The sequence below is a fragment of the Coregonus clupeaformis genome, chromosome 37 (genome assembly GCF_020615455.1).
Source record: "Coregonus clupeaformis isolate EN_2021a chromosome 37, ASM2061545v1, whole genome shotgun sequence".
Classification (NCBI taxonomy): Eukaryota; Metazoa; Chordata; class Actinopteri; order Salmoniformes; family Salmonidae; genus Coregonus; species Coregonus clupeaformis.
The window spans coordinates 35309431-35334133 of record NC_059228.1 but is presented as its reverse complement, the minus strand read 5'-3'; the positions used below and the strand labels follow the sequence as shown (position 1 = coordinate 35334133).

Sequence of the window (24703 nt, the reverse complement as noted above, 5' to 3'; positions counted from 1 at the left end):
TCCATACTTCAGGCCGCTGCCACAGATCAAGCAGTACCAGTACTTCAGGTGAATATCATTTTCATTGCATTGTATGAGGTTATTGTTCTTATCTAAACTTGGGAGGTGAATTGATCTTGTGCAAGGTTGTAATGTCTTTAATTATTTGTGTGTTATTTCCTGTGTTACAGCTTCGATGCTCTGGAGCCTGGTGTTGTTGTAGCCAATTAGTGTTCGGACTCAGTCGGAACCAGGTTTCAGCTGCTGCGCAACACTGATATCCTTCCTCCCATAGATGGTCTGCCTGTACAAGCACCACCTGGACTAGACACAGCTAGACAAACTTATATTTTTGAGAAGATCAGGGAGTTTTACGACGAAGAAGCTATGGGTATCACATGCCCTACACCAAAGTCAAAGGCAGAACAGAAACAGGCTCTCCGAATATTTTTTATCCTGCTGTTCAGCCACTTTAGCCCTGATTGTATGCATATAACTACCTCATCTATCACTGATATCGTTATTCATATTGTTCTTGAACATACTGTATATTATTTTATTTATATTGACTCTCTATTTCTGATATTGCTACTATGCAAGTAACCATTTGGCTATACCGTTTACACCTTCTGTAGAGACCCATCCACTTAGCTAGAAGTGGATGTGGCTGGGGGTTATAGCATTTCTTTCACATGACCCATCAATTTAGACAACTGTGGCTGGGTAAGCGTCATCTAATATTTATTTAATATTTTTATCTGGAACTTTCTCTTTACCTGGAATTTTTCCTTATTGTAGGCTTCTACTTTTAGTCTTTACTACAGTACTCACTGTTTAGCACATGACCTCACATGTGAATCCTTAAAGAGATGGGTGGGGCTGGCTTAAGAGGGTGTGAACAATGCTGAATGGGTGTAGACAAAGGAGAGCTCTCCAGTAGGGACCAAAACATTCAAAGGCCATTTCTCAAAAGTGAGTTTACAACTTTCAAAGCAGAATTACTTTCCCATTGTTCCTCAAATGCAGTGTATGATATACAGTTTTGTAGCTCTGAGTGTCTACTTTTATCCAATGTAAAAAACACAATTTCAAATTTTGCTACATAAAACCGATTTGACCCGGTCGGTCACATTTCTAAAAACCAGTTTTTGCTTTGTCATTATGGGGTATTGTGTGTAGATTGATGAATGAAAAAAATATTTGAATCAATTTTAGAATAAGGCTGTAACGTAACAAAATGTGGAATAAGTCAAGGGATCTGAATACTTTCCGAATGCACTGTATCCTCTATAAATCCGACAGTAAATACAAAACTTGCTTAGTTGGGTACAACTTAAAGATGTGTCCATTTATGGCAGTGGATAAGAAGTATGCAAAAGTGTTTGTGCTAAACCACCACAAGGGGTGGCTGGCTGAATGAATTAAACTTTGTTTCAAGTAAAACTGAAACTGCACCGTTCACAAGTTCACAAATAAGCATTGAAATGCAGAAACATGATGTTTGTAATGTCACCACTAGGTGTCAGTGTCAGCATTTGTCTTGAGTAGGTTTGCTACAGTGTTTACAACAGTCAAAGGTCATGTAAACAAACACTTTATCGCAACCTATGACAAACACAAGCTAGCTGTTCATTATGACAATGTTTTCTTACAGAAACTACAGTATATGTAAATTACACTGATCAATACAAAATGGATTGGCTATAAATTTGAACTGGAAATGGCATGTGCTGATGACTGAAAATGTTTATGCAGGCAAATGCTTGCCACACTGGTTTTAGTCATGTTCTAATTTAGCTCGCTAGGTAATGTTAGCTACTTGTCTTATCATGAATGCAAGCACATGGCCTGAATGATAGATCTGCGCCAACTGTCTTGCTTTTTGCAGATTGCATATTTTGGAAAACGAACTAAATAAGCCCAGTAGCTAACATACAGTGCCTTCCGAAAGTATTCACACCCCTTTACTTTTTCCACATTTTGATGTGTTACAGCCTGAATTTAAAGATTTTGTGTCACTGATCTAGATGCAATACCCCATAACGTCAAAGTGGAATTTTGTTTTTAGAACATTTTAGAAATTAATAAAAAAAATTCAAGCTGAAATGTCTTGAGTGAATAAGTATTCAACCCTTTTGTTATGGCAAGCCTAAATAAGTTCAGGAGTAAAAATGTGCTTAGGAAATCGCATAATAAGTTGCATGGACTCATTCCATGTTCAATAATAGTGGTTAACATGATTTTTTTATGACTACCCCATCTCTGTACCCCACACATACAATTATCTGTAAGGTCCCTCAATCAAGTAGTGAAATTCAAGCACAGTCTGCTTCCACAAGACACTAGAACACAAATTCACCTTTCAGCAGGACAATAACCTAAAACACAAGGCCAAATCTACACTGGAGTTGCTTACCAAGATGGCATTGAATGTTCCTGAGTTGGCTAGTTACTGTTTTGACTTAAATCAGCTTGAAAATTTATGGCAATACTTGAAAATGGCTGTTTGGCAATGATCAACAATCAACTTGACTGAGCTTGAATATTTATTTTAAGAAAATTGGGCAAATATTGTACAATCCAGATGTGGAAAGCTCTTAGAGACTTACCCCAAAAGACTCACAGCTGTAATCGCCGCCAAAGGTGCTTCTACAAAGTATTGACTCAAGGGTGTGAATATTTTGGTGATATTTCTGTATTTCATTTTCAATACATTTGCAAAAATGTCAAAATAACATGGTTTTACTTTGTCATTATGGGGTATTGTGTGTAGATAGCTCAGAACAAAAATATATTTAATCCATTTTGAGATCAGGTTGTAACACAACAAAATGTGGATTAAGTCAAGGGGTATGAATACTTTCTGAAGGCCTGTAATAGGCTCAGACAGTAACAGTGTTATTTTTGTATCAAGGACGAGTGTTCACTTTGGCACCAGTCTAGTGTTAGCACATAAGTAGCACAGATTGCTAGCTAAGCTAACTACCTTGCTGGCTTTGAGGAGGGGGGTAATAATAATAATAATAATATAATATGCCATTTAGCAGACGCTTTTATCCAAAGCGACTTACAGTCATGCGTGCATACATTTTTACGTATGGGTGGTCCCGGGGATCGAACCCACTACCCTGGCGTTACAAGCGCCATGCTCTACCAATTGAGCTACAGAGGACCACAAAGGACCACAAACCTGCTTTGTAGGTATATCCTACAAAGCAGGTTTGAGGAGTTAGCAAGGTAACTTTGGTCAACTCTAAGTTCCACTCGGGATATCCGGTCATACGAAAGTGGCTCACCTTTTAGCCAGGTACATTTCTATGGCAACGAATCCTTCAGAACTAACCTGCTCCGGGGCAGGTTAACTCACGGCTAACTCCACTTACCCCGAATGAAATCATAGAGTTGAGGACCAACTAAATCAGATTCCATCCATCTTGCAAAGATTGTGTCATCAGCCCTTTCATTTGAGGAAGATGACTGATTTGTTTAACACATTTAGCAATGACAGAATGCATTTTAAACTTCACGCAATGTAACACTTTTGTATGACTTAATAGCAATGTCTGTCGCCATAGTATGGATGAAGCCTTAGCTGGACTGTAAAGCTATCTGAAGCTGGTTAGCTTCAGAAAACACTGAGTAGATCTAGCTTGCTTCGTAGGATACCCCTCAGGGCTGCTTGCTTGGTGTACTTTTGATTATTTACTTATAAAAATATGCTAACTATGGCAAGCTACTCACTGTCACCGCCATGCCTACTATCTCTAATGTTGTGACCTAGGGCTGAATGATGTTCAATGAGTGACTCGTAGAGCGCCTTCTACAGGCAACCATTGAACATTTTAAAAAATGACCGCAAATGAGCAGACATATTTGTTTATTCTATGTATATAATATCTGAGCTTTATCTGTGATATAAAGACCAATACATATATTTCTGTGAAAGGCTCATGTTGGCCAATAATATCGGTCAACCGATTTATCAGTCGAGCTCTAACAATTACATCTGCATCCCAGGCTGGTCACTATTACATCTGCCTCCCAGGCTGGTAACTATTACATCTGCCTCAAAGCCTGGTTCATCACTATTACATCTGCCTCACGCTGGTCAAGAATAAATCTCCAGGGGTGTGAAGACAGTGTACCTTAACTGATAAAGGGGATTGACACTAGTCAACACTGCAAAGGCTGGTTGATAATGATAGCTGCCTCACAAGTTGGTCAATGTTTCTGCGGTCACTCAAAACCATGAATCCATGGAGCCATTGATACCCCCTCTTACAAAACACACCAGTTCCTCTTGAAGAAAATCTTCCCTTATGTATTGATGAGAGTAATGAGGCTAAAATCTTAACATTGATGGTTGTAATTGAGATTCTTCAAATAGCCAGCCTTTCATCATCAGTGTGTGTGACCTTAGAAGTATGTGGTGTTTATTAACTCTGTTTGGGGTTTTCTAGACAAACGTGGAGGGGGCAGTCTGCAGCATTGGCAGCTCCTAGACCGGATCCTGCAGCAGATAGTCCTGCAGGATGAGAAGGGGGAGGACCCGGATGTAGCGCCCCTAGACAACTTCAGTGTCAAAAATATAATTCGCATGTGAGTAGCCTGGCCTCACACTATTTGTGACACACAGACACAGACAAACATAGATACACACTCTCACTCACACTCACGGACACAACCAAAAACACGCCCTGATGTTGGCACCCGCAATGTTGTTTATGATCATGTTTCTTCATGTTATCAAGCAACTGTGTTGATAAAATGTTGATATATAGAGCTATTATGAGATATTTTCTTTATTGCTAGAGCTGTAAATAGAACCCGACTGAACCAAGTAGGAAATTCAAGAGACACAGGGAAGCATCCTTTCGGCATTACATCTTGTGCAGATCAAAGACTTCCTTGACATCGACGGCTGCTGTTACGACACAGTGTTTCAAGCTTGGTGGGAACACACAAAAATACTGAAATAGCTCACTGTTTGCTCACCAGAGTTCAAAGAGAGTGAAGAGAAAGGGGTGCATATGTTGTCCACAAAACTAGACAGAGGATTTTAACTGGAAATTCAACATGGGCTGTGGTCCAATTCCCTACCTTTATTATCAGTCTGCAGCCCTTCACTCCCCCTTATGGATACAGAATGGACTGATATAGGAAATATGTCAAAGACACCCTCTAGCCTTAACATACACCAATCTAATGCTATAATTTCCACAAGGGGGGAGTGAGCAAGTGTACCCTTCACGGACAAGGTATAGAAAATCGGACTGCAGCAATAAGCTGGGCCTGAGTGAGGATTCAGGGAATGTGATTGGTCAGAATGGGGAGGTGGGGTGGCAGCAGGGGGTTGTGGGATTGCACGGTACCTGCCTCGCTCGGTGAGGTGAATTGTCTTGAAAGCAGAAGCGAGATCAAAAGGAATTGCTGTAATCATGTTAGCCGAACGACTCCACGATTCCCAGCCCAGTCGACCATGTTACATTGAAGCAGTTGTTTGGTCAGATAAAGAAGGGGGAAAAATAATAACTGTAACACTTGACTTAAAGCATCTCAGTATAACTTGTTATAAGCATGTATGAGCCTTTATAATGTCTTATAACTAAGGCCCTGTGTTTTGGGTAATCATGTCACATAACCTGGATTTGTCATCAAACTGTCCCCTTTTCGTTTTTATTGTCAGATGTTCCAGTACCATCCTCAGATAATTGCTTTCATTTTTGGTCTAATTCTAATTTCTGGACAAAGCAACAAAAAAAAAAAGACAATCCAGGTCATGTGACATGATTAACCAAAACACAGGGCCCTAATTATAACAAGGCTTTTATATGGTATGTCTCTCTGCATACAATTCTCAACTGTTTCAAACTGGCTGTTATTTTGTCCGGATCATTATGAGACGATTGTAAGACATTGTAAAGGCGTCATACTCATGAAAAGTCTTACAATGCATTAGAATTGCATTGTAAGCCATTATACCTGGATGCTTTAGGTAAAGTGTTACCAGAGTGATCATTTGAGCTGAAAAACATTTTAGAAATATGTCATCAAGGGGAATATTTACATTGGTTCTGGGAGAGATTTCCTTTTGAATGGTTGTAGACAGGTTTGTTTTTGAGGTTGGGGAATTGTAAAACATAGGCATCTGAACCCATATTCCCTGCTTTGGGCTGTAATAATGTACACAGTGTTAAAAGACAGAATTCAGGACTCCTTCCTCATGTTTCACTTGACATTTCCATGTTCTGTCTCTATCCCCCTCTCCATCTCTGTCTCCCTTCTTCATCTTTCCCTCTCCCTCCCTCTCTTCCTCCCATGTCTCCTCATAGTCATACTGTACACCCTCTCCCTGTCTCTCTCTGTCATTTTTAAAACAAGCTAAGAGCAATGATTCATGTGTTTAGTCTTCTCGCTGAAAGCACTACAAAGCATCGGGGAGGAAACTTTGGCCAACGCTAGCTACTCAATTGTCTTTCACTAACCATTGTTTGTATAATCAGCACACTTAGGTGTAATTCTTTCCAGTAGCAAACAGGGCAAGTTTGGACACAAGTCCGCCAATTGTGCCTCCATAAAACAGTTGAAATATATAATTCTGTATACATTAATGGCAGGCTTGTGTTTTGTTTCCATATAAACCCTCTTAGGGTAAATAGTGCTTGGAAAAGAGTAGAAGTTGAGAGGAAGGGAGTAGAAGTTGAGAGGAAGAGAGTAGAAGTTGAGAGGAAGAGAGTAGAAGTTGAGAGTGCATTTCCTGGCTTTGGTGGCTTGTCGAAAGACTACAGTATGGTTAAGCATCGGAGCCGTTGTTGTTGATGGCAACTAAGGGTTTGTCTCGTGCACAGACGCTCAGGAGTAGACGGTCTGAAAACAAATGAGGACAAAGTCATTAATCATTTGTAGTCGCCGGGAAGACGGCTCCGACGGCTCCGACCGCTCCGACCGCTCGCCTGCACCGACAGAAATGAACACTCAGCAAAACAGATTTTTTAAACTAACACATCTAGTGCGGTATAGTGAGTTCTAGCAAATAACTGTCATACGTTGATAGGTTTGAGCTGTTTAATGTACTTGGTTCTGAGATATAGGCCTTGTCAAACGTTTTTTTCCCAGGTACACTGTGCTTTCACAGTGTAACAAAGTTATATATATTTACAAAAGCGCACTAGTGATCTCAATTTGGTTAACACCTACGTCACCTCGTCATCATCATCTCTTGTAGGCGCCACCTGTAGGTATGAATCTGTGCCAACTTATTTGGCCATTTCCTAGTCATCAATACACGGTCAAAACAATGTGTCCATGTTGTCTTTCTGAATCTTCATTCTCGTTATCTCGCTCTCACTCTCTCTCTCTCAAACTCTATTTCCACTCCTTCACCTCCACCATTGCACCAGGTGTTTCTTTCCCAACCTCTCCATCATCCAGTCCTTCATGGCGCTTCCATTTATCATCTTTACGATTGCTTAGTCTCTCTCATAGCTTTCATATACAATCTCACACTTTCACCCGCTATCAAACATAATGTACCACTGTACCTATTGTAACATATATCAGGACCCGTATTCACAAAGAGTCTCGGAGTAGGAGGAGTGCTGATGTAGGATCAGTTTTAACTTCTAGTTTGCCATAAATAAGTTGATATGGACAGGGGCAACCTGATCCTAGATCAGCACTCCTACTCTGAGGTACTTTTTGAATACAGGCCTTGAACTCTAACCTGGTATAATGTATAGCATTGACATTGTCAATGAGCATTTTCCTCCAATCCATGTATTGAATTTTATGAATTGACCGTTTGACTCGAATTGACGTGGACCATCGAGCCCTGTTACCAATTGGACTTTGATCAGGTTTAGAGCTATGTTCATTGTCTTTCCTCACAGGTTGGTCAATGAAAATGAGGTTAAGCAATGGAGAGACCAAGCAGAGAAGTTCAGGAAAGGTAAAACGGTATCTTCTAGCTCTACTGATTTGAAACATCACCGTCTGCTGGCCATAGTGCAGAAGTGGATCTTCGAAATTGTGTTATGCCTTTGGCCAGAGATGCAGAGAGCTGTGTGTGTGTATTTGTGTCGGCATGTGTCCTTCTGTTTGTTTGTGAGTGTCTACTGTGTGTCTACAGTGTGTGTGTGTGTGTGTGCGTTTCTGTTTGTTTGTGTGTGTGTGTGTGTGTGTGTGTGTGTGTGTGTCAAGTCCGAGTGCTTGCATGTGCGAATTTGAGAATGTACAACAATTTGAACAGCAATGACATCTCCTACACATTACACCTTGTGCTCTTTTAGACCACGCAGAGCTAATGGCCAAGATGGAGCGGAAAGAGAGGGAATGTGATACCAAGACGCAGGAGAAGGAGGACATGATGAAGACCCTCAACAAGATGAAGGACAAACTACAGAGAGAGGGAGTGGAGTTGCGGTCAGCGCGGGACCAAGTGCTCGACCTGCACTCGCGCATCAGCGACATAGCAGTAAGCATACTGTCACAATGTCTCTTCTTGTCCCACTGTTTTAGGCTGTGTCTACACAGGGACGGATGAAATCGTATATACAGTCATTATTGTCCGTTTTTGTCCATCAAAAGTCAATTATTTTGGGACAAGATGCAAACATATTGTGTGTATTTTTTGACGGACAATAATTTCAGTTGTCCATCATCCAACAAATGACTTCCATTGAAAGTATTAATTATTAGATGCAAAATCTCTGTATGTCCGTAGCCTTAGGGTTGGCAAATTGTAGTTAAAGATTGAGATTCAGAAAATCTAGCAATGTAGTTTCAACAGTATACATATTTTTACACATATTAAGAAAAGGTAAACACACAGTCATGTTCAATTACAAACTGTTCGAAGGTTGGTTTGAAACCACATTTTACGTTCTTAATGTAATGCCAAATGCTCCATAGTTTGTTTTGGTTTAATGGTGTGCAAATAAAAGTATTTAATAGATTGTTTGATTTTCTCATTTCTAACTAGTAAACGACCCATCTTTTTGTCTTTCTTTCCACCAATAGGGAGACAACGTACCTTTCCCCCCTCCGCCCCCTGGTGGCCCCCTCCCCCCTCCCCCCATGACGGGAGGCTTCCCCCCTCCCCCTCCGCCATTTAGCTGCCCTCCTCCTCCCCCTCCTCCACCTGGAGGCCCGCCTCCTCCTCCTGGAGCTCCGCCCATCTTCTCTGGAATCCCACCTCCTCCGGGCCCACCTGGATTTGGTACTACTGCTACCATGCGCTCCAAGTCTATCCCACAGCCCTCGCACCCGCTCAAATCCTTCAACTGGGCCAAGCTGGGCGAGGTAAAGAGCACTGGTCTGTTGTCTGTTTGTACCGAAATAACCACTTCTAGGGCTACATTTAATATATATATATATATATATATATATATATATATATTTGTGTTAATGTATTAACGTGTAAATACATGTGTAAAATAGTAAAACATATTTGATTATTTCAGAAAAAAGTCCAGAACGAGTATTTCCAAATGATGAATGTCTTACAAGTACTTACAGTTGCCCACAATGGCTAGCATAGCTAACTTGCGAGTTAATTAACTAACCCAATAGGTGGCCATGGGCACAAAAAGTGCATGTGTACATTCATCTTTCATTTTGGGGGCAAATTAGACTTCCACAGATATGAAGTGGAGGATGTTAGCAATCCAGCAAGGTCCTTACATTGGTGATTGATGAATGTATATTGCAACAGAACACTGTCCTAGCATTTCACTATGGGCTGAATGGAGCCCATTTTGTTGAATTGAGTTTCTCAGGACAGAGAATATGCAGTAGACTCAATTCTGCCCTGGGTTAACTTTCAGTAAGCACATCATTTATTACATGGGTCCTTCCAACGAAATGTGTGGCTTTTGCATCCCTTTGATATTTTAAGTAGAAGCGATGAACCAATATTGCATTTTAAAAGCCTGTTATATTAAATGAAGTACCCTTTAATATAGACCACATGGAGAATTCAATAAATCCGATTTTTTATATGAGTAAAGGCTTGCTAAAGTGCCAAAATTCCACATTTTGGCTTCCCCTCCGTCAACCCTGTGTCGTTTCTCTGAAGATTTTAACCCATAATCCAAAACTTTCTCCAAGTTTTACCATCATTGTAAAGCCCTAGTTATTTTGTTGCTTTGACAAAGTCATTTCTGAAGATTATTATTAGTGATTCATTTAGATATGTCCCTTATTTTAAGGTCAACCCTGTTACGTGAACTGAACTCTCGTTTTAATATGGTGAAACTGTTCCTTTATCAATATATATTTTTAAAGAAACATTGAACGTCTAATATTCAAATCATAGAGTAAAAACAGGTAAGCTGGTTCTACAAATTTTTGCCATTTTCTGGTGTTTTGTGGTGGAAAACTGAGCGGGTCGACCATAACACGTCAACCCTGTTACCCATAAATAGGCTAGAAATGTTTTAACAATTTCATTTTTTTGGTGAAGCTTGCATTCAATTGCCAATCCCTGTTGCACACAACAAGCTTCCATTACCCGTCACAAGGGGATTTATGGCTGATTTAAGAAGAAATCGTCAACCCTGTCACGGTCAACCCTGTTACTTTTTTCTGCACTTAATACGCACTTACTATAGCTATTTTTTTATTTAACCTATTGAGATGTGAAAATGTGTTTTTTATTAAGTTGACAAAATGCTAAAATTAGTTGAAATAAAACATTTATTTTGACCTAGTTACACTTCTCAAAAGGTGATGCAGGACTTAAAGTTACCCGAAATGGCTAACATTGCTAACTTGCTAGCTAATTAGCAAACTAGGAGGCCTACGCAGTAGACTGTTCTGGGGCTAACTATTAGTTAGGGCATCATTTATTACATCCTAACATTCTTACACTTACATTCGTCTGCAATCATCTCTGGTTCCCCCCCAATACTGGATTATCCCTGAATTACAGTTTATAATCTGGTGTAGGGTGAAGTTTCGCATTTTCCCCACTAATGGTTAAGGTGAGGATCGGTGGAAGGGGAAGCTGATCCTAGATCTGTACCTGGGGGGAACTTCAGAGTTTATAATCCCTCCTCAATTTATGGCCTCCCTATGTCCCGCCTGTGTCCCCCGCAGAACAAGATCACTGGCACCATCTGGCACGACGTCGATGACCTGAGGGCCTTCAAGATCCTCGACCTCAAGGACATCGAGAAGATGTTCTCGGCCTATCAGAGACAGCAAGTATGGACGCTTTGAATTGATTGGATAAATGAAACAGCATTTTTAGTCTTGTCACCCAAACTGTCAAATATCATGGGGATTGATGTGTGTCTGTGTGCGCGCAGGTGTGTAGTGTATATAAAAGAGTGTGGTTGCAGTGGCAGAAAGGGATTGATTGTGTTTGAAGTAATGCATTGAGCCTTGATATCTTGGTGTGTGTGCGTGCGTGCATGCATGCGTGCTTGTGTGCGTGCTTGTGCCTGTCTGTGTGAGACAGAATGTGTGTGTGTGTGTGAGTGCGTGCGCATGTGTGTGTGTTTGAGTGGTTTTGAAGAGGACCTTAGTCCCAAAGCCAGGAGTCTGGCTTACCCCTGGCTTTAGGCTAACCTTAGCTGCTGTTCCCTCCTGAATGGCTGATTGTGTGAATGCCAAAGAGCTGGAGCATGCAGTAGTGTCTTCACAGGCTCATGTGCTACACCCCAAATGGCAAAGTAGGGCTGTGGTGGTCATGAAATTTAGTCAGCTGGTAACTGTCATGCAAATAATTGCCGGTCTCACGGTAATTGACCGTTAATTAACATAAACACATTTAGCATCTCTGGGCTTCCACGCATAGCCTACAAGCCACTGATGCGGACCTTTGGAACATCTAGGCCTACATTATAAAAAGTCTAATAAATCCATTTAATATAGCCTACACCATCACAATAAACCCATTATTTATTTTAGGCAGGTCTAAAGAAACATGATATGAAGAAAATGTAGCCTATTTCAGAAGAACAGAATAGCATATTCTGAGTTGTCCTTATGTTAGGCCCTGATCTGGCTATGCCATATGACTAGTTCATTTAGCAGACAAGATTTGTTTATAAAGTGGCATTATTAATATACATTTTTAGTAAGAACAATACAATTGAACATAGCTGAATAAAATAGAAAGGATATTTTTCTCCAAGCAATTTCCGAGAGAGTGCAAACATTCTGTGTTGAGCAGTTAACAAAGTGATAATTTGAAACAGGTCCTCCTATATGCTTAATTTAGTTATTTATGCAACTTTAGTTGTGATACAAACGTTGGGCTAGCTATATGTTTTGATTTCTAATACATTCTAAGGCTGCATGATGTGACTAATGATGATTTGAAAAAAGTTGCATGAAAATCATGCACTCTGCTCTGTTTCTTGGTCATAGGTCTATAGGCTACGCTTAGAGTTATTTGGTCACTTTAGTTGTGATACAAACATTATCAAAACATACACTGAGTGGGGCCTGTCGAGGGACGCAGTGGTCTAAGGCACTGCATCGCAGTGCTTGAGGCGTCACTACAGACCAGGGTTCGATCCCAGGCTGTGTCACAGCCGGCCGTGACCGGGAGACCCATGAGGTGGCGCACAATTGGCCCAGGGAAGGGTTTGGCCGGCTGGGATTTCCTTGTCCCATCGCACTCTAGCGACTCCTTGTGGCGGGCCGGGCGCCTGCAAGCTGACTTTGGTCGCCAGCAGGACAGTGTTTCCTCTGACACATTGGTGCGGCTGGCTTCCGGGTTAAGCAAGCAGTGTGTCAAGAAGCAGTGCGGCTTGGCAGGGTCGTGTTTCGGAGGACGCATGGCTCTCGAAATTCGCCTCTCCCGAGTCCGTAGGGGAGTTGCAGCGATGGGACAAGACTGTAACTGCCAATTGGATATCACGAAGTTGGGGAGAAAAATTGGTAAAAAATAGTGCCTTATTCCGTTTGATGGTATTCCAACGGTTACAAATGACTAGTGTTCTTTTATAGACTTTTAATTGGTCATTTTATCCACAAATGTCATTTTTTAATGGGTTGTTGACCAAAACCTTTTATAAACTCATCGCAAATATCACCATACCATCAGTAGTGATGAAACAAGCCCTTGAAGACTTTCGATGAAGCAAGCCTCCCAGAGACATCTGCACTTCTGCTATGTAGTATGTAGGCTCTAGTTGCTCTATAGCTAGCTACTGTGGTTCTGCCTTTCTTTGCTGGCTTGAAGTGCTAACCTATGCATGTGTTTCGATTTTGGTCTCTCTCTCTCTCTCTCTCTGCACTCTCTGACTACCTGGGCAGGAGCTGCTCACTAACCAATCCTTCAAACAGGTGAGTCTCGGGTCTCTCGCGCTCCCACACTGTTACCTCTGTCTCTCCTTCCCTCCCTCCCTTCCTCACTCCCTTCTCCAAGCACACATGGGCTGCCACCTGGAGAGTCATGTAGTGTTTGAAGTAGCTAGTGGAGTTATTGGTCTTTTGACCTCAATGGGACTTTCTGGTTAATTAAAAGTTTATATAAATGTTTTAATACATATTGGAAAATTAACCATTTATAGTCTATTTCAATTTAATTGAATTGGTTTGCTTGATAAGAGGTTAATAAGCATTGCAAATGTGTTCTAAATTGACTTACCTGGATAAAAAATGGTTAAATTAATAAACAAATAATAACAGTAGAGATATATCTGTTTTAACAGTGATGGGAGACATTGGATTCATGAACCTCAAGGGGGGAAAGTGGGTTGTGCTTTTAATGATACCTTAGTACTAAAACTGTCCATTTAGATACCATATCAAAAGATGTCAGTCAGCTCATGTCTAAATGTGTCATGGTAGCAGAGTCGGGGTTAGTTCAACTTCAATTCAGTCATTCAGGAAGTAAGCAAATTGGAATGTGAGCTTACTTCCTGAATTGACGGAATTTAAATGGTATTGACCCCAACCCTGACATGTACAGTACCTGTGGGAAAACAATCAGTAGTAAATCATCAGTCAGTTGTTAGCAGCACTTCTCAGTTCTGCCCTTAGTTAGGTTCATGAAGCCTATAATGCCCCTAGTTGGGTTCATGAAGCTGAAGTGTAATTTCACTATCAATCATCATTGTCATAACCATCATCAGCATTATCATAACCATCATCACTAAACTAAAATGAACTAAGTAAGAAAAGTATGAAGGGGAGCACAGTTAAGTCCACTTAGCTAAAGCCACAAACTAGTGTTGCCAAGAACACAAAAAAGGTTCCACCAACTACCGTTTGATCACCTCAGTTCATCATAACAATTATAAAGGCACGGATATCTTGAGCGTGTGAGTACATTTACATTTACATCATTTAGCAGACGCTCTTATCCAGAGCGACTTACAAATTGGTGCAGAGTAGAGAGAGATAGCAGGGTTTGGCGGCCGCAGTACAGCAAATGGGAGTGGTCCCTGTGCCGTCCTACCAGTCAGGCTTTGCCGTAGAACTATTGGTCAATGCGGGCATGGAAGAAAAGCGGCTTTCTTTGGAAGCCAGCAGCTGTTTCACATTTGTCATCCTCCCCGTAACCCCAAAGGGACATTTCGGAAGAGCAGGAAGCCTGCTTTGGCCATAAATACAAATACTTTTGAACATTTCAACCCCAGACAGTTTTTAAACATCTATTCGTTCCCCTTGTGGATTTGTGTGAAGCTTACCAAAATATCTGACAGCCTGCCTCGAGCCCAGTCCGTAGTGCCGTTTTCTGCCCTTTCGGAGATGTTTATGGAATAGCCTGCACTGTGTTCTTGATGGTGACTCACCAAAAAGCTTTCCTTCCAAGACCTGTTTTAGATTTGCTGCTCGCACCAACATGGACTTTTGATGCTCTTTTTTTCATGGCTTTTCTGAACTGTTTTTATATGCCTGACTGCAACGCTTCATTTCAGCAAAATGTTTATAAGACCTCCATAACGCCCTCATAAGTGACGTGAGTGAAACCTGACATAAGCACTCGGTGACAGTTGAAAACCTTTCCTGGCTCCAGCTGCCTTCGTCAATGGTTCCGGGAAGGGCGAATGTGACCAAAGGCCAACATTGGCACAACCTTAGCATTCAACCATAGTATGTACAGTATGGTAGTATTGTGGGCAGAATTCAATCTAGGCGCTTTAAATGCCCTTCTCCTGCACTAAAGTGTCAATATGTCACATTTCACATGAAAAGAAGTGGCATCACACTTCTTCCATCCAATCATATGCTAATTGGCCTCCAGGTGTCAGTGCAGAACCCTGAGGGTGTTGTGTGAGCTTTAAACTGAATATGGGTTCGTCCAAAATGGCACCTGTATTCTTTATATAGTCCAATACTTTTGACCAGGGCCCGCCTTCGTCAAAAGTAGTGGACTATAAAGGAAATATTCTCACTTGATGTGTCAATACTGTATACTGTCAGACACTGATCTCGTTTCTTCTCTCTTCTCTCTCTGTGAAGAAAGAAACAGGCTCGATGGATGACCTTTACCTGAGCACGCGCAAGGTGAAGGAGCTGTCGGTCATCGACGGTCGCCGCGCTCAGAACTGCGTCATCCTGCTCTCTAAGTATGCACAATCCCCTCCTGTGTCGATGCTAAGTCAGTTGGTGTAACACTGGGACAACAGGACTCAGTACATTTAGACACATACAGAATTAGAGGGGGTACAGAGAGGTGGGAGGAATAGTTGGAAGGGTGGACTCCGGGATTGAACCCCAGTCTGGTGGGGAGCAATATACTGTATGTGCCTAGAGCGTTACCACTTGACAACAGGCCCCACATATAGGACTCAGTGTTGTTTTTTTTACGCACATCATGTTATAGTCCGGTCCCAGATCTATTTGTGCTGTGTAGCCAACTACTATGGTCGTTATAGGAGTTAGCTATACAACACAAACAGATATGGGATCCAGGCTAATCACATTATAATTCTGAACTCTTGTAACCATAAAGATGACATTATATGGTAATATATATTTGCAATATATTATGTTAGAAAGTATGGAAGGTACCCTGAATATACTGTAGGCTTTACTGCAAAGTACACGATAACTCAATTGACGCCTCTGTGGTGCCGTGGTAGCAAGGAGGTGCAAGGGACCTCCGAGGGTCAAGCATTCCACAGGGATGCTGGCCCATGTTGACTCCAATGCTTCCCACAGTTGTGTCAAGTTGGCTGGATGTCCTTTGGGTGGTGGACCATTCTTGAAATACACGGAAACTGTTGAGCGTGAAAAACCCAGCAGCCTTGCAGTTCTTGAGACACTCAAACTGGTGTCTGGCACCTACTACCATACCCTTTTCAAAGGCACTTAAATATTTTGTCTTGCCCTCTTCACCCTCTGAATGGCACACATCCATGTCTCGATTGTCTCAAGGATTAAAAAGCCTTCTTTAACTTGTCTCCTCCCCTTCATCTACACTGATTGAAGTGGATTTAACAGGTGACATCAATAAGGGATCATAGCTTTCAGTGGCAGTGTGTTTTTAATGGACTCACAAGGAGGAGGACATATGTTAAGGAAATATAATTACATAGTATTTATTTAGCAGAGCAGGGATTTTCAAACTGGAGCCAAGGATGTGTGATTTGAAAAACATGACACTCCTTTTTGCTGATGTTTCAAAGTAATTGGGGAATCACAGTGATAAACATGACTGAAATGACACAAATGTCTAAAACTAGACAAACATGATACCTTCTCCTCGGTGGATGTCCAGTCACATAACATCTTGACTGGGATAAATATTTGTCACTTCAAGGGAGCTATCTTCTCCCCCAATTCATAATATGGCCATGTGTATGCTTTAGTGCCCTAAGAGAGATGATTGAGAGTCCTGTCCCACTTCACAGATCAATAAACAGGATTTTAGAGCCCCCACATGCCCTGGAGTTCAGGTTTCCCTGTCAATGCCTACGTATCAAATGGCACCCTGTTCCCTAGGTTGTGCATTACTTTTGACCAGAGCTCTAGGCCTAAGGGTCCAATTTGGGATAAAGTCACTGTTAATGGCTAAAAACCAGTAGGTACATACACAGGCCCAACCAGGTCCAAATGAGGTCAGTCTGTAGTCAATAGGGCTTTGTTGTGTACTGCCAGAGAGTGTCATCGATCCAAACCCAATTCAGTGGGCATTGATCAACTCTGCTGCTGATAGCAGTTGGCCATGCTCACGAGGCCGAGTAAGATCATGGAAGTTACCGTACAGTACCACAGTACATTGGACTGATTGTGTTGCTTGTATTGTTGGTTTTTCATTAATCAAACCTTTGATTACCCAATTGAACGGATAGGCTGATGTGCTAGTATTTGAACAAAACCAATTTACTGTGGATGGGGAACTCATTTTGCCAGGCTATTTAATGTGAAATGCTTTGTACGCATTGTGTAACACATTGCCTGGTGGGGATAAGCTATATTGACTTTTCAGTATGAACCCACATTGATTGGAAACATGGCACCACTGTGTGTTTGCAAATGGTTGGTTAGCTTCTACAGTGCTAATTGTCCCCCACCGATGAAATTGGGAGGGGGACTATGGATCTGTCTCCGTCTGGACATACGTTAGTACGTACAGTTGAAGTCGAAGTTTACATACACCTTAGCCAAATACATTTAAACTCAGTTTTCGACAATTCCTGACATTTAATCCTAGTAAAAATTACCTGTCTTAGGTCAGTTAGGATCACCGCTTTATTTTAAGAATGTGAAATGTCAGAATAATAGTAGAGAGAATGATTTATTTCAGCTTTTAAATTGCCTTTAAATTGCCTTTAAATTGCCTTTAAATTGTTTAACTTGGGGCAAACGTTTCGAGTAGCCTTCCAAAAGCTTCCCACAATACGTTGGGTGAATTTTGGCCCATTCCTCCTGACAGAGCTGGTGTAACTGAGTCAGGTTTTTAGGCCCCATTGCTCGCCCACGCTTTTTCAGTTCTGCCCACACATTTTCTATAGGATTGAGGTCAGGGCTTTGTGATGGCCACTCCAATACCTTGATTTTGTTGTCCTTAAGCCATTTTGCCACAACTTTGGAAGTATGCTTGGGGTCATTGTTCATTTGGAAGACCCATTTGCAACCAAGCTTTAACTTCCTGACTGATGTCTTGAGATGTTGTTTCAATATATCCACATAATTTTCCTTCCTCATGATGACATCTATTTTGTGAAGTGCACCAGACCCTCCTGCAACAAAGCACCCCCAAAGCATGATGCTGCCACCCCCGTGCTTCACGGTTGGGATGTTGTTCTTCGGCTTGCAAGCATCCCCCTTTTTCCTCCAAACATGACGATGGTCATTATGGCCAAACAGTTGTATTTTTGTTTCATCAGACCAGAGGACATTTCTCCAAAAAGTACGATCTTTGTCCCCATGTGCAGTTGCAAACCGTAGTCTGGCTTTTTTATGGCGGTTTTGGAGCAGTGGCTTCTTCTTTGCTGAGCGGCCTTTCAGGTTATGTCGATATAGGACTCATTTTACTGTGGAAATAGATACTTTTGTACCTGTTTCCTCCAGCATCTTCACAAGGTCCTTTGCTGTTGTTCTGGGATTGATCTGCACTTTTCGCACCAAAGTACGTTCATCTCTAGGAGACAGAACGCGTCTCCTTCCTGAGCGGTATGACGGCTGCGTGGTCCCATGGTGTTTATACTTGCGTACTATTGTTTGTACAGATGAACGTGGTACCTTCAGGCATTTGGAAATTGCTCCCAAGGATGAACCAGACTTGTGGAGGGCTACCATTTTTTTTCTGAGGTCTTTGCTGATTTCTTTTGATTTTCCCATGATGTCAAGCAAAGACGCAATGAGTTTGAAGGTAAGCCTTGAAATACATGCACAGGTACACCTCCAATTGACTCAAATGATGTCAATTAGCCTATCAGAAGCTTCTAAAGCCATGACATCATTTTCTGGAATTGTCACACCCTGGCTCTGGGGACTCTATATGTTGAGCCAGGGTGTGTAGATTCATTGTGGTTTTGTTCTATGTTCACAGTCTAGAATTGTATTTCTATGTTGGCCAGAGTGGTTCCCAATCAGAGGCAACGAGTGTCAGCTGTTGCTGGTTGTCTCGGATTCGGAGCCATATTTAGACAGGCTGTGTTCCCACAGGTGTTGTGGGATCTTGTTCCTTTAGGTTTGTACCGTAGGGCTGCATGTATCGGTTGTTGTTTTGTTCGGGTTATCACTATTAATAAAAGAGTATGTTTGCCTTCAACGCTGCGCCTTGGTCCACTCCGTTCGACGATCGTGATAGAAGATCCCACCATATCAGGACCAAGCAGCGTGTCCAGGAGCAGGCAGCCTGGACGTGGGAGCAGATAATGGACGGGCAGGGGTCCTGGACCTGGGAGGAAATCCAGGCCGGGATGGATCGCCGTCGAGTAGGGAAGGAGACGGTAGAGGCGCGACGGAGAGAGGAGCAACGGCGTCAACAGTGTCGTCGTCGGACGGACGAGAGGCAACCCCAAAAAATTTTTTGGGGGGGGCACACGGCATGGGCGACGGGGCAGCAGGAGGCAGCTACAGGGCGTATTAGGAGGTTAGGTGAGGAGGCCACCAGGTTAAGGGGGCTATTGGTGCAGAGGGAGCAGGAGTTAGTGGTCCAGAGGGTGGAGCTACTGGAGGCGATAAGGGAGAAGGTGAGAGTAGAGGCACGGCGAGAGGAACTATGTAGGCAGCTGAGGGAGCGGAGGGAGCGGAGGGTTATGACGAAACCCAGTCCCGCTCCTCAAACCAAGCAAGTGGTGTGCATCACCAGTCCGGTCCGGCCCGTTCCTGCTCCCCGCACTAAGTTGATGGTGCGCGTCGCCAGCCCGGCCCGGCCTGTTCCTGCCCCTCGCACCAAGCCTACGGTGCGCGTCGCCAGCCCGGCCCGGCCTGTTCCTGCTCCCCGCACCAAGCTAATGGTGCGAGTCGCCAGCCCGGCCCGGCCTGTTCCTGCTCCCCGCACCAAGTTAATGGTGCGCGTCGTCAGCCCGGCCCGGCCTGTTCCTGCTCCCCGCACCAAGCTAATGTTGCGCGTCGCCAGCCCGGCCCGGCCTGTTCCTGCCACTCGCACCAAGCCTACGGTGCGCGTCGCCAGCCCGGCCCGGCCTGTTCCTGCCACTCGCACCAAGCCTACGGTGCGCGTCGCCAGCCCGGCCCGGCCTGTTCCTGCCACTCGCACCAAGCCTACGGTGCGCGTCGCCAGCCCGGCCCGGCCTGTTCCTGCCACTCGCACCAAGCCAGGGGTGCGAGTCGTCAGCCCGGCACGGCCCGTTCCTGCTCCACGCACCAAGCCAGGGGTGCGCATCGTCAGCCCGGTCCGGCCCATTGCTGCTCCACGCACCAAGCCAGGGGTGCGCATCGTCAGCCCGGTCCGGCCCGTTCCTGCTCCACGCACCAAGCCAGGGGTGCGCGTCGTCAGTCCGGCACAACCCGTGCCTGGGTCACCGGTGCCTGGTCAGGTACCGGTCAGCTGCTCCACACCGGAGCTTAAGCAATCCGCTCCTACGATGTCCAGTCCAGCTCCAGCCAGCGGGGCCAGACCGGACCAGGGGCGCTACGGGGGGATTATTGGAGGGTGGTGGGCAAGCCCGGAGCCGGAACCGCCTCCGAGGAGGAATGCCCACCCAGCCCTCCCTGTTTGGTTTATGTTGAGGCGCGGTCGCAGTCCGCGCCTTTGGGGGTACTGTCACACCCTGGCTCTGGGGACTCTATATGTTGAGCCAGGGTGTGTAGATTCATTGTGGTTTTGTTCTATGTTCACAGTCTAGAATTGTATTTCTATGTTGGCCAGAGTGGTTCCCAATCAGAGGCAACGAGTGTCAGCTGTTGCTGGTTGTCTCGGATTCGGAGCCATATTTAGACAGGCTGTGTTCCCACAGGTGTTGTGGGATCTTGTTCCTTTTGGTTTGTACCGTAGGGCTGCATGTATCGGTTGTTGTTTTGTTCGGGTTATCACTATTAATAAAAGAGTATGTTTGCCTTCAACGCTGCGCCTTGGTCCACTCCGTTCGACGATCGTGATAGGAATTTTCCAATCTGTTGAAAGGCACAGTCAACTTAGTGTATGTAAACTTCTGACCCACTGGAATTGTGATACAGTGAATTATAAGTGAAATAATCTGTTTGTAAACAATTGTTGGAAAAATTACTTGTGTCATGCACAAAGTAGATGTCCTAACCGACTTGCCAAAACTATAGTTTGTTAACAAGAAATTAGTGGAGTGGTTGAAAAACGAGTTTTAATGACTCCAACCTAAGTGTATGTAAACTTCTGACTTCAACTGTACGTCACACGCGATATCTCAGACATCACTGGCCCGATTTTGGCATTTACAAAATTACACTCATTGGCCCAAGGGGGGAGCTGCATCACTCATGGGGGATGACATGTTTACTGTTGCCTTGTTAAGAGAGAGAGTTTGTTTTACTGTTCTTCGACAAGGCATTGTACAAGCTGAACTGTGAGTACAAATTACTTTTTAAATTGAGCTAAAACACAGTAAACAGAAGACATAAGTGAGCTGAGGCAGTTACAGTGAGGGAAAAAAGTATTTGATCCCCTGCTGATTTTGTACGTTTGCCCACTGACAAAGAAATGATCAGTCTATCATTTTAATGGTAGGTTTATTTGAACAGTGAGAGACAGAATTACAACAAAAAAATCCAGAAAAATGCATGTAAAAAAATTTATAAATTTATTTGCATTTTAATGAGGGAAATAAGTATTTGACCCCCTCTCAATCAGAAAGATTTCTGGCTCCCAGGTGACTTTTATACAGGTAACGAGCTGAGATTAGGAGCACACTCTCTTTTATACAGGTAACGAGCTGAGATTAGGAGCACACTCTCCTAATCTCAGCTTGTTACCTGTATAAAAGACACCTGTCCACAGAAGCAATCAATCAATCAGATTCCAAACTCTCCACCATGGCCAAGACCAAAGAGCTCTCCAAGGATGTCAGGGACAAGATTGTAGACCTACACAAGGCTGGAATGGGCTACAAGACCATCGCCAAGCAGCTTGGTGAGAAGGTGACAACAGTTGGTGCGATTATTCGCAAATGGAAGAAACACAAAATAACTGTCAATCTCCCTCGGCCTGGGGCTCCATGCAATATCTCACCTCGTGGAGTTGCAATGATCATGAGAACGGTGAGGAATCAGCCCAGAACTACACGGGAGGATCTTGTCAATGATCTCAAGGCAGCTGGGACCATAGTCACCAAGAAAACAATTGGTAACACACTACGCCGTGAAGGACTGAAATCCTGCGGCGCCCGCAAGGTCCCCCTGCTCAAGAAAGCACATTTACAGGGCCGTCTGAAGTTTGCCAATGAACATCTGAATGATTCAGAGGAGAACTGTGTGAAAGTGTTGTGGTCAGATGAGACCATAATGGAGCTCTTTGGATCAACTCAACTCGCCGTGTTTGGAGGAGGAGGAATGCTGCCTATGACCCCAAGAACACCATCCCCACCGTCAAACATGGAGGTGGAAACATTATGCTTTGGGGGTGTTTTTCTGCTAAGGGGACAGGACAACTTCACCGCATCAATGGGACGATGGACGGGGCCATGTACCGTCAAATCTAGGGTGAGAACATCCTTCCCTCAGCCAAGGCATTGAAAATGGGTCGTGGATGGGTATTCCAGCATGACAATGACCCAAAACACACGGCCAAGGCAACAAAGGAGTGGCTCAAGAAGAAGCACATTAAGGTCCTGGAGTGGCCTAGCCAGTCTCCAGACCTTAATCCCATAGAAAATCTGTGGAGGGAGCTGAAGGTTTGAGTTGCCAAACGTCAGCCTCAAAACCTTAATGACTTGGAGAAGATCTGCAAAGAGGAGTGGGACAAAATCCCTCCTGAGATGTGTGCAAACCTGGTGGCCAACTACAAGAAATGTCTGACCTCTGTGATTTCCAACAAGGGTTTTGCCACCAAGTACTAAATCATGTTTTGCAGAGGGGTCAAATATTTATTTCCCTCATTAAAATGCAAATCAATTCATAACATTTTTGACATGCGTTTTCTGGATTTTTTTGTTGTTATTCTGTCTCTCACTGTTCAAATAAACCTACCAATAAAATTATAGACTGATCATTTCTTTGTCAGTGGGAAAACGTACAAAATCAGCAGGGAATCAAATACTTTTTTCCCTCACTGTAAGTCACATAGTAGATACAGTATTCCTCCTGCCTCCCTGCCGTTTGTATCATCTTTGCTAACTTACTCTCTTGTGGTGTGTTGGTCTGTCCTCGCAGGTTAAAAATGAGCAATGAGGAGATCAAGAGGGCCATTCTAGAGATGGACGAGCGGGAAGAGCTAGCCAAGGACATGCTGGAGCAGGTAATTTATCCTCCATAAAATAAAATAAATTAATTAATTATATTTGAAAATAACTATCGTTTCATACCTTGATTACATTGAGACACGATCACGTCTCTTTTTTTTATTTGTGGGAATATTTCGGAAAATATTTCCTAAATTCAATTCATTTTTAGCTGAATTCCTGGTGATTTAAGACTTTTTTTACCTAAAACTAACCCCCCCCAAAAAAAAATCACTTGCGGGAACGTTTTGGCCCGCGGGCCGCCTATTGCCGACCCCTGCTCTACAAGATCATCAGCAGACCCATCACCATAATTTACTCCTGCTCAAGCCATGAACCTCTCCAGAGGATGCAGCATTCAAAGACTTGGCCCCTATTGGTTGACCTGACCTGTCATGATATATTGCTTGTTTGTTTGTTAGTTTTTTGCTTATGGAGCGCAATGAGATTTCTATTATGAAAATAAGTTGAATCTATTATTAATATTATTATAAAAGGGGTAGTTCAGTATTTTACATCTTAATGTTAGATGGTTCCTCACCCAAGTAGACTAGGGACCAGGATAAACTGTAATCCATGGTTTGGTTTTTCTTTAAATGCCAAATCAACTCAAATCAACTCAGTATTTGGTTTGATGTTACTTAAAGGTGATTTGTTCATAAAAAAAAAAAACATTGCTCTGTTGCCCCTATCACTTCCATTGATTGTTAGCAAGTGGTGGCTAAAGTTAGCTTGTGGCTGTTTAAAGAAAAAACCCATAGTCACAGTCGTACACTCAGGAAAGCGAAAAATAATTCCTTTTGCCTGGCAGACTTTTATGCAAAGTGAGTCTTGTGGCGTGCACAGACATAGACAAAAGAAAATCAGGTTAATGCTTTGCTTAGCTCCACAACAATAAAGTAAACCACATGAGAATTAAGCCACTTCCTGGCTACATCCACTTCCTGGCTACATCCCAATTCTTCTCTCTTATCCAAAGTGTGCACTTGCACACTCCCGTCATGGATTTAACACTTGTGGAAACTCCTTCCAGCCAATGCTCACACCAATTCAATGCTTTTAAATCCTTTACTGGAAGTGTGCAAGTGCACACTTTGGAAGAAGGGTGGAGAATCGTTTTGGCATCTACTTAAGTATAACTCATAATATCAGACTTAAGATATGTACCTGTATACATAACTGTAGATTAGGCTACGGCCACACCGACGAATGAACATGGATAAAGTCATATATACGTTAATCAGTTGTCCATTTCTGTCCGTCAAAAGTTAAACTCACGTCAACTAGTTTAATACAAATGTGAATACAGCACAAAGGCCCGTGCTTGTTTTAGATGGTCAATGGAGATGATTTCCCATCAAAAAACGCACAATATGTCTGTAAGGATTACTCCCATTAGCTCAATATGTAATTTTCAGACACAAAAGCTGCGGCCTACA

The 24703-nt window shown here is 43.0% G+C and overlaps 1 protein-coding gene across 3 annotated transcripts in view; it reads left to right on the top strand.

The window, feature by feature from the left end:
- The window catches only part of daam2 (dishevelled associated activator of morphogenesis 2), a 215432-nt gene that overhangs the window by 171782 nt on the left and 18947 nt on the right, over window positions 1–24703 (top strand). For 2 of the 3 annotated variants that reach the window (XM_045211643.1, XM_045211644.1), the window contains exons 11-18: window positions 4440–4578; window positions 7869–7927; window positions 8268–8452; window positions 8998–9279; window positions 11077–11184; window positions 13249–13278; window positions 15403–15509; window positions 23197–23281. In XM_045211643.1, the coding sequence (XP_045067578.1) occupies window positions 4440–4578; window positions 7869–7927; window positions 8268–8452; window positions 8998–9279; window positions 11077–11184; window positions 13249–13278; window positions 15403–15509; window positions 23197–23281 (995 nt within the window). The remainder of the gene's footprint in view (window positions 1–4439; window positions 4579–7868; window positions 7928–8267; window positions 8453–8997; window positions 9280–11076; window positions 11185–13248; window positions 13279–15402; window positions 15510–23196; window positions 23282–24703) is intronic. The other variant, XM_045211645.1, reaches the window with a different exon arrangement.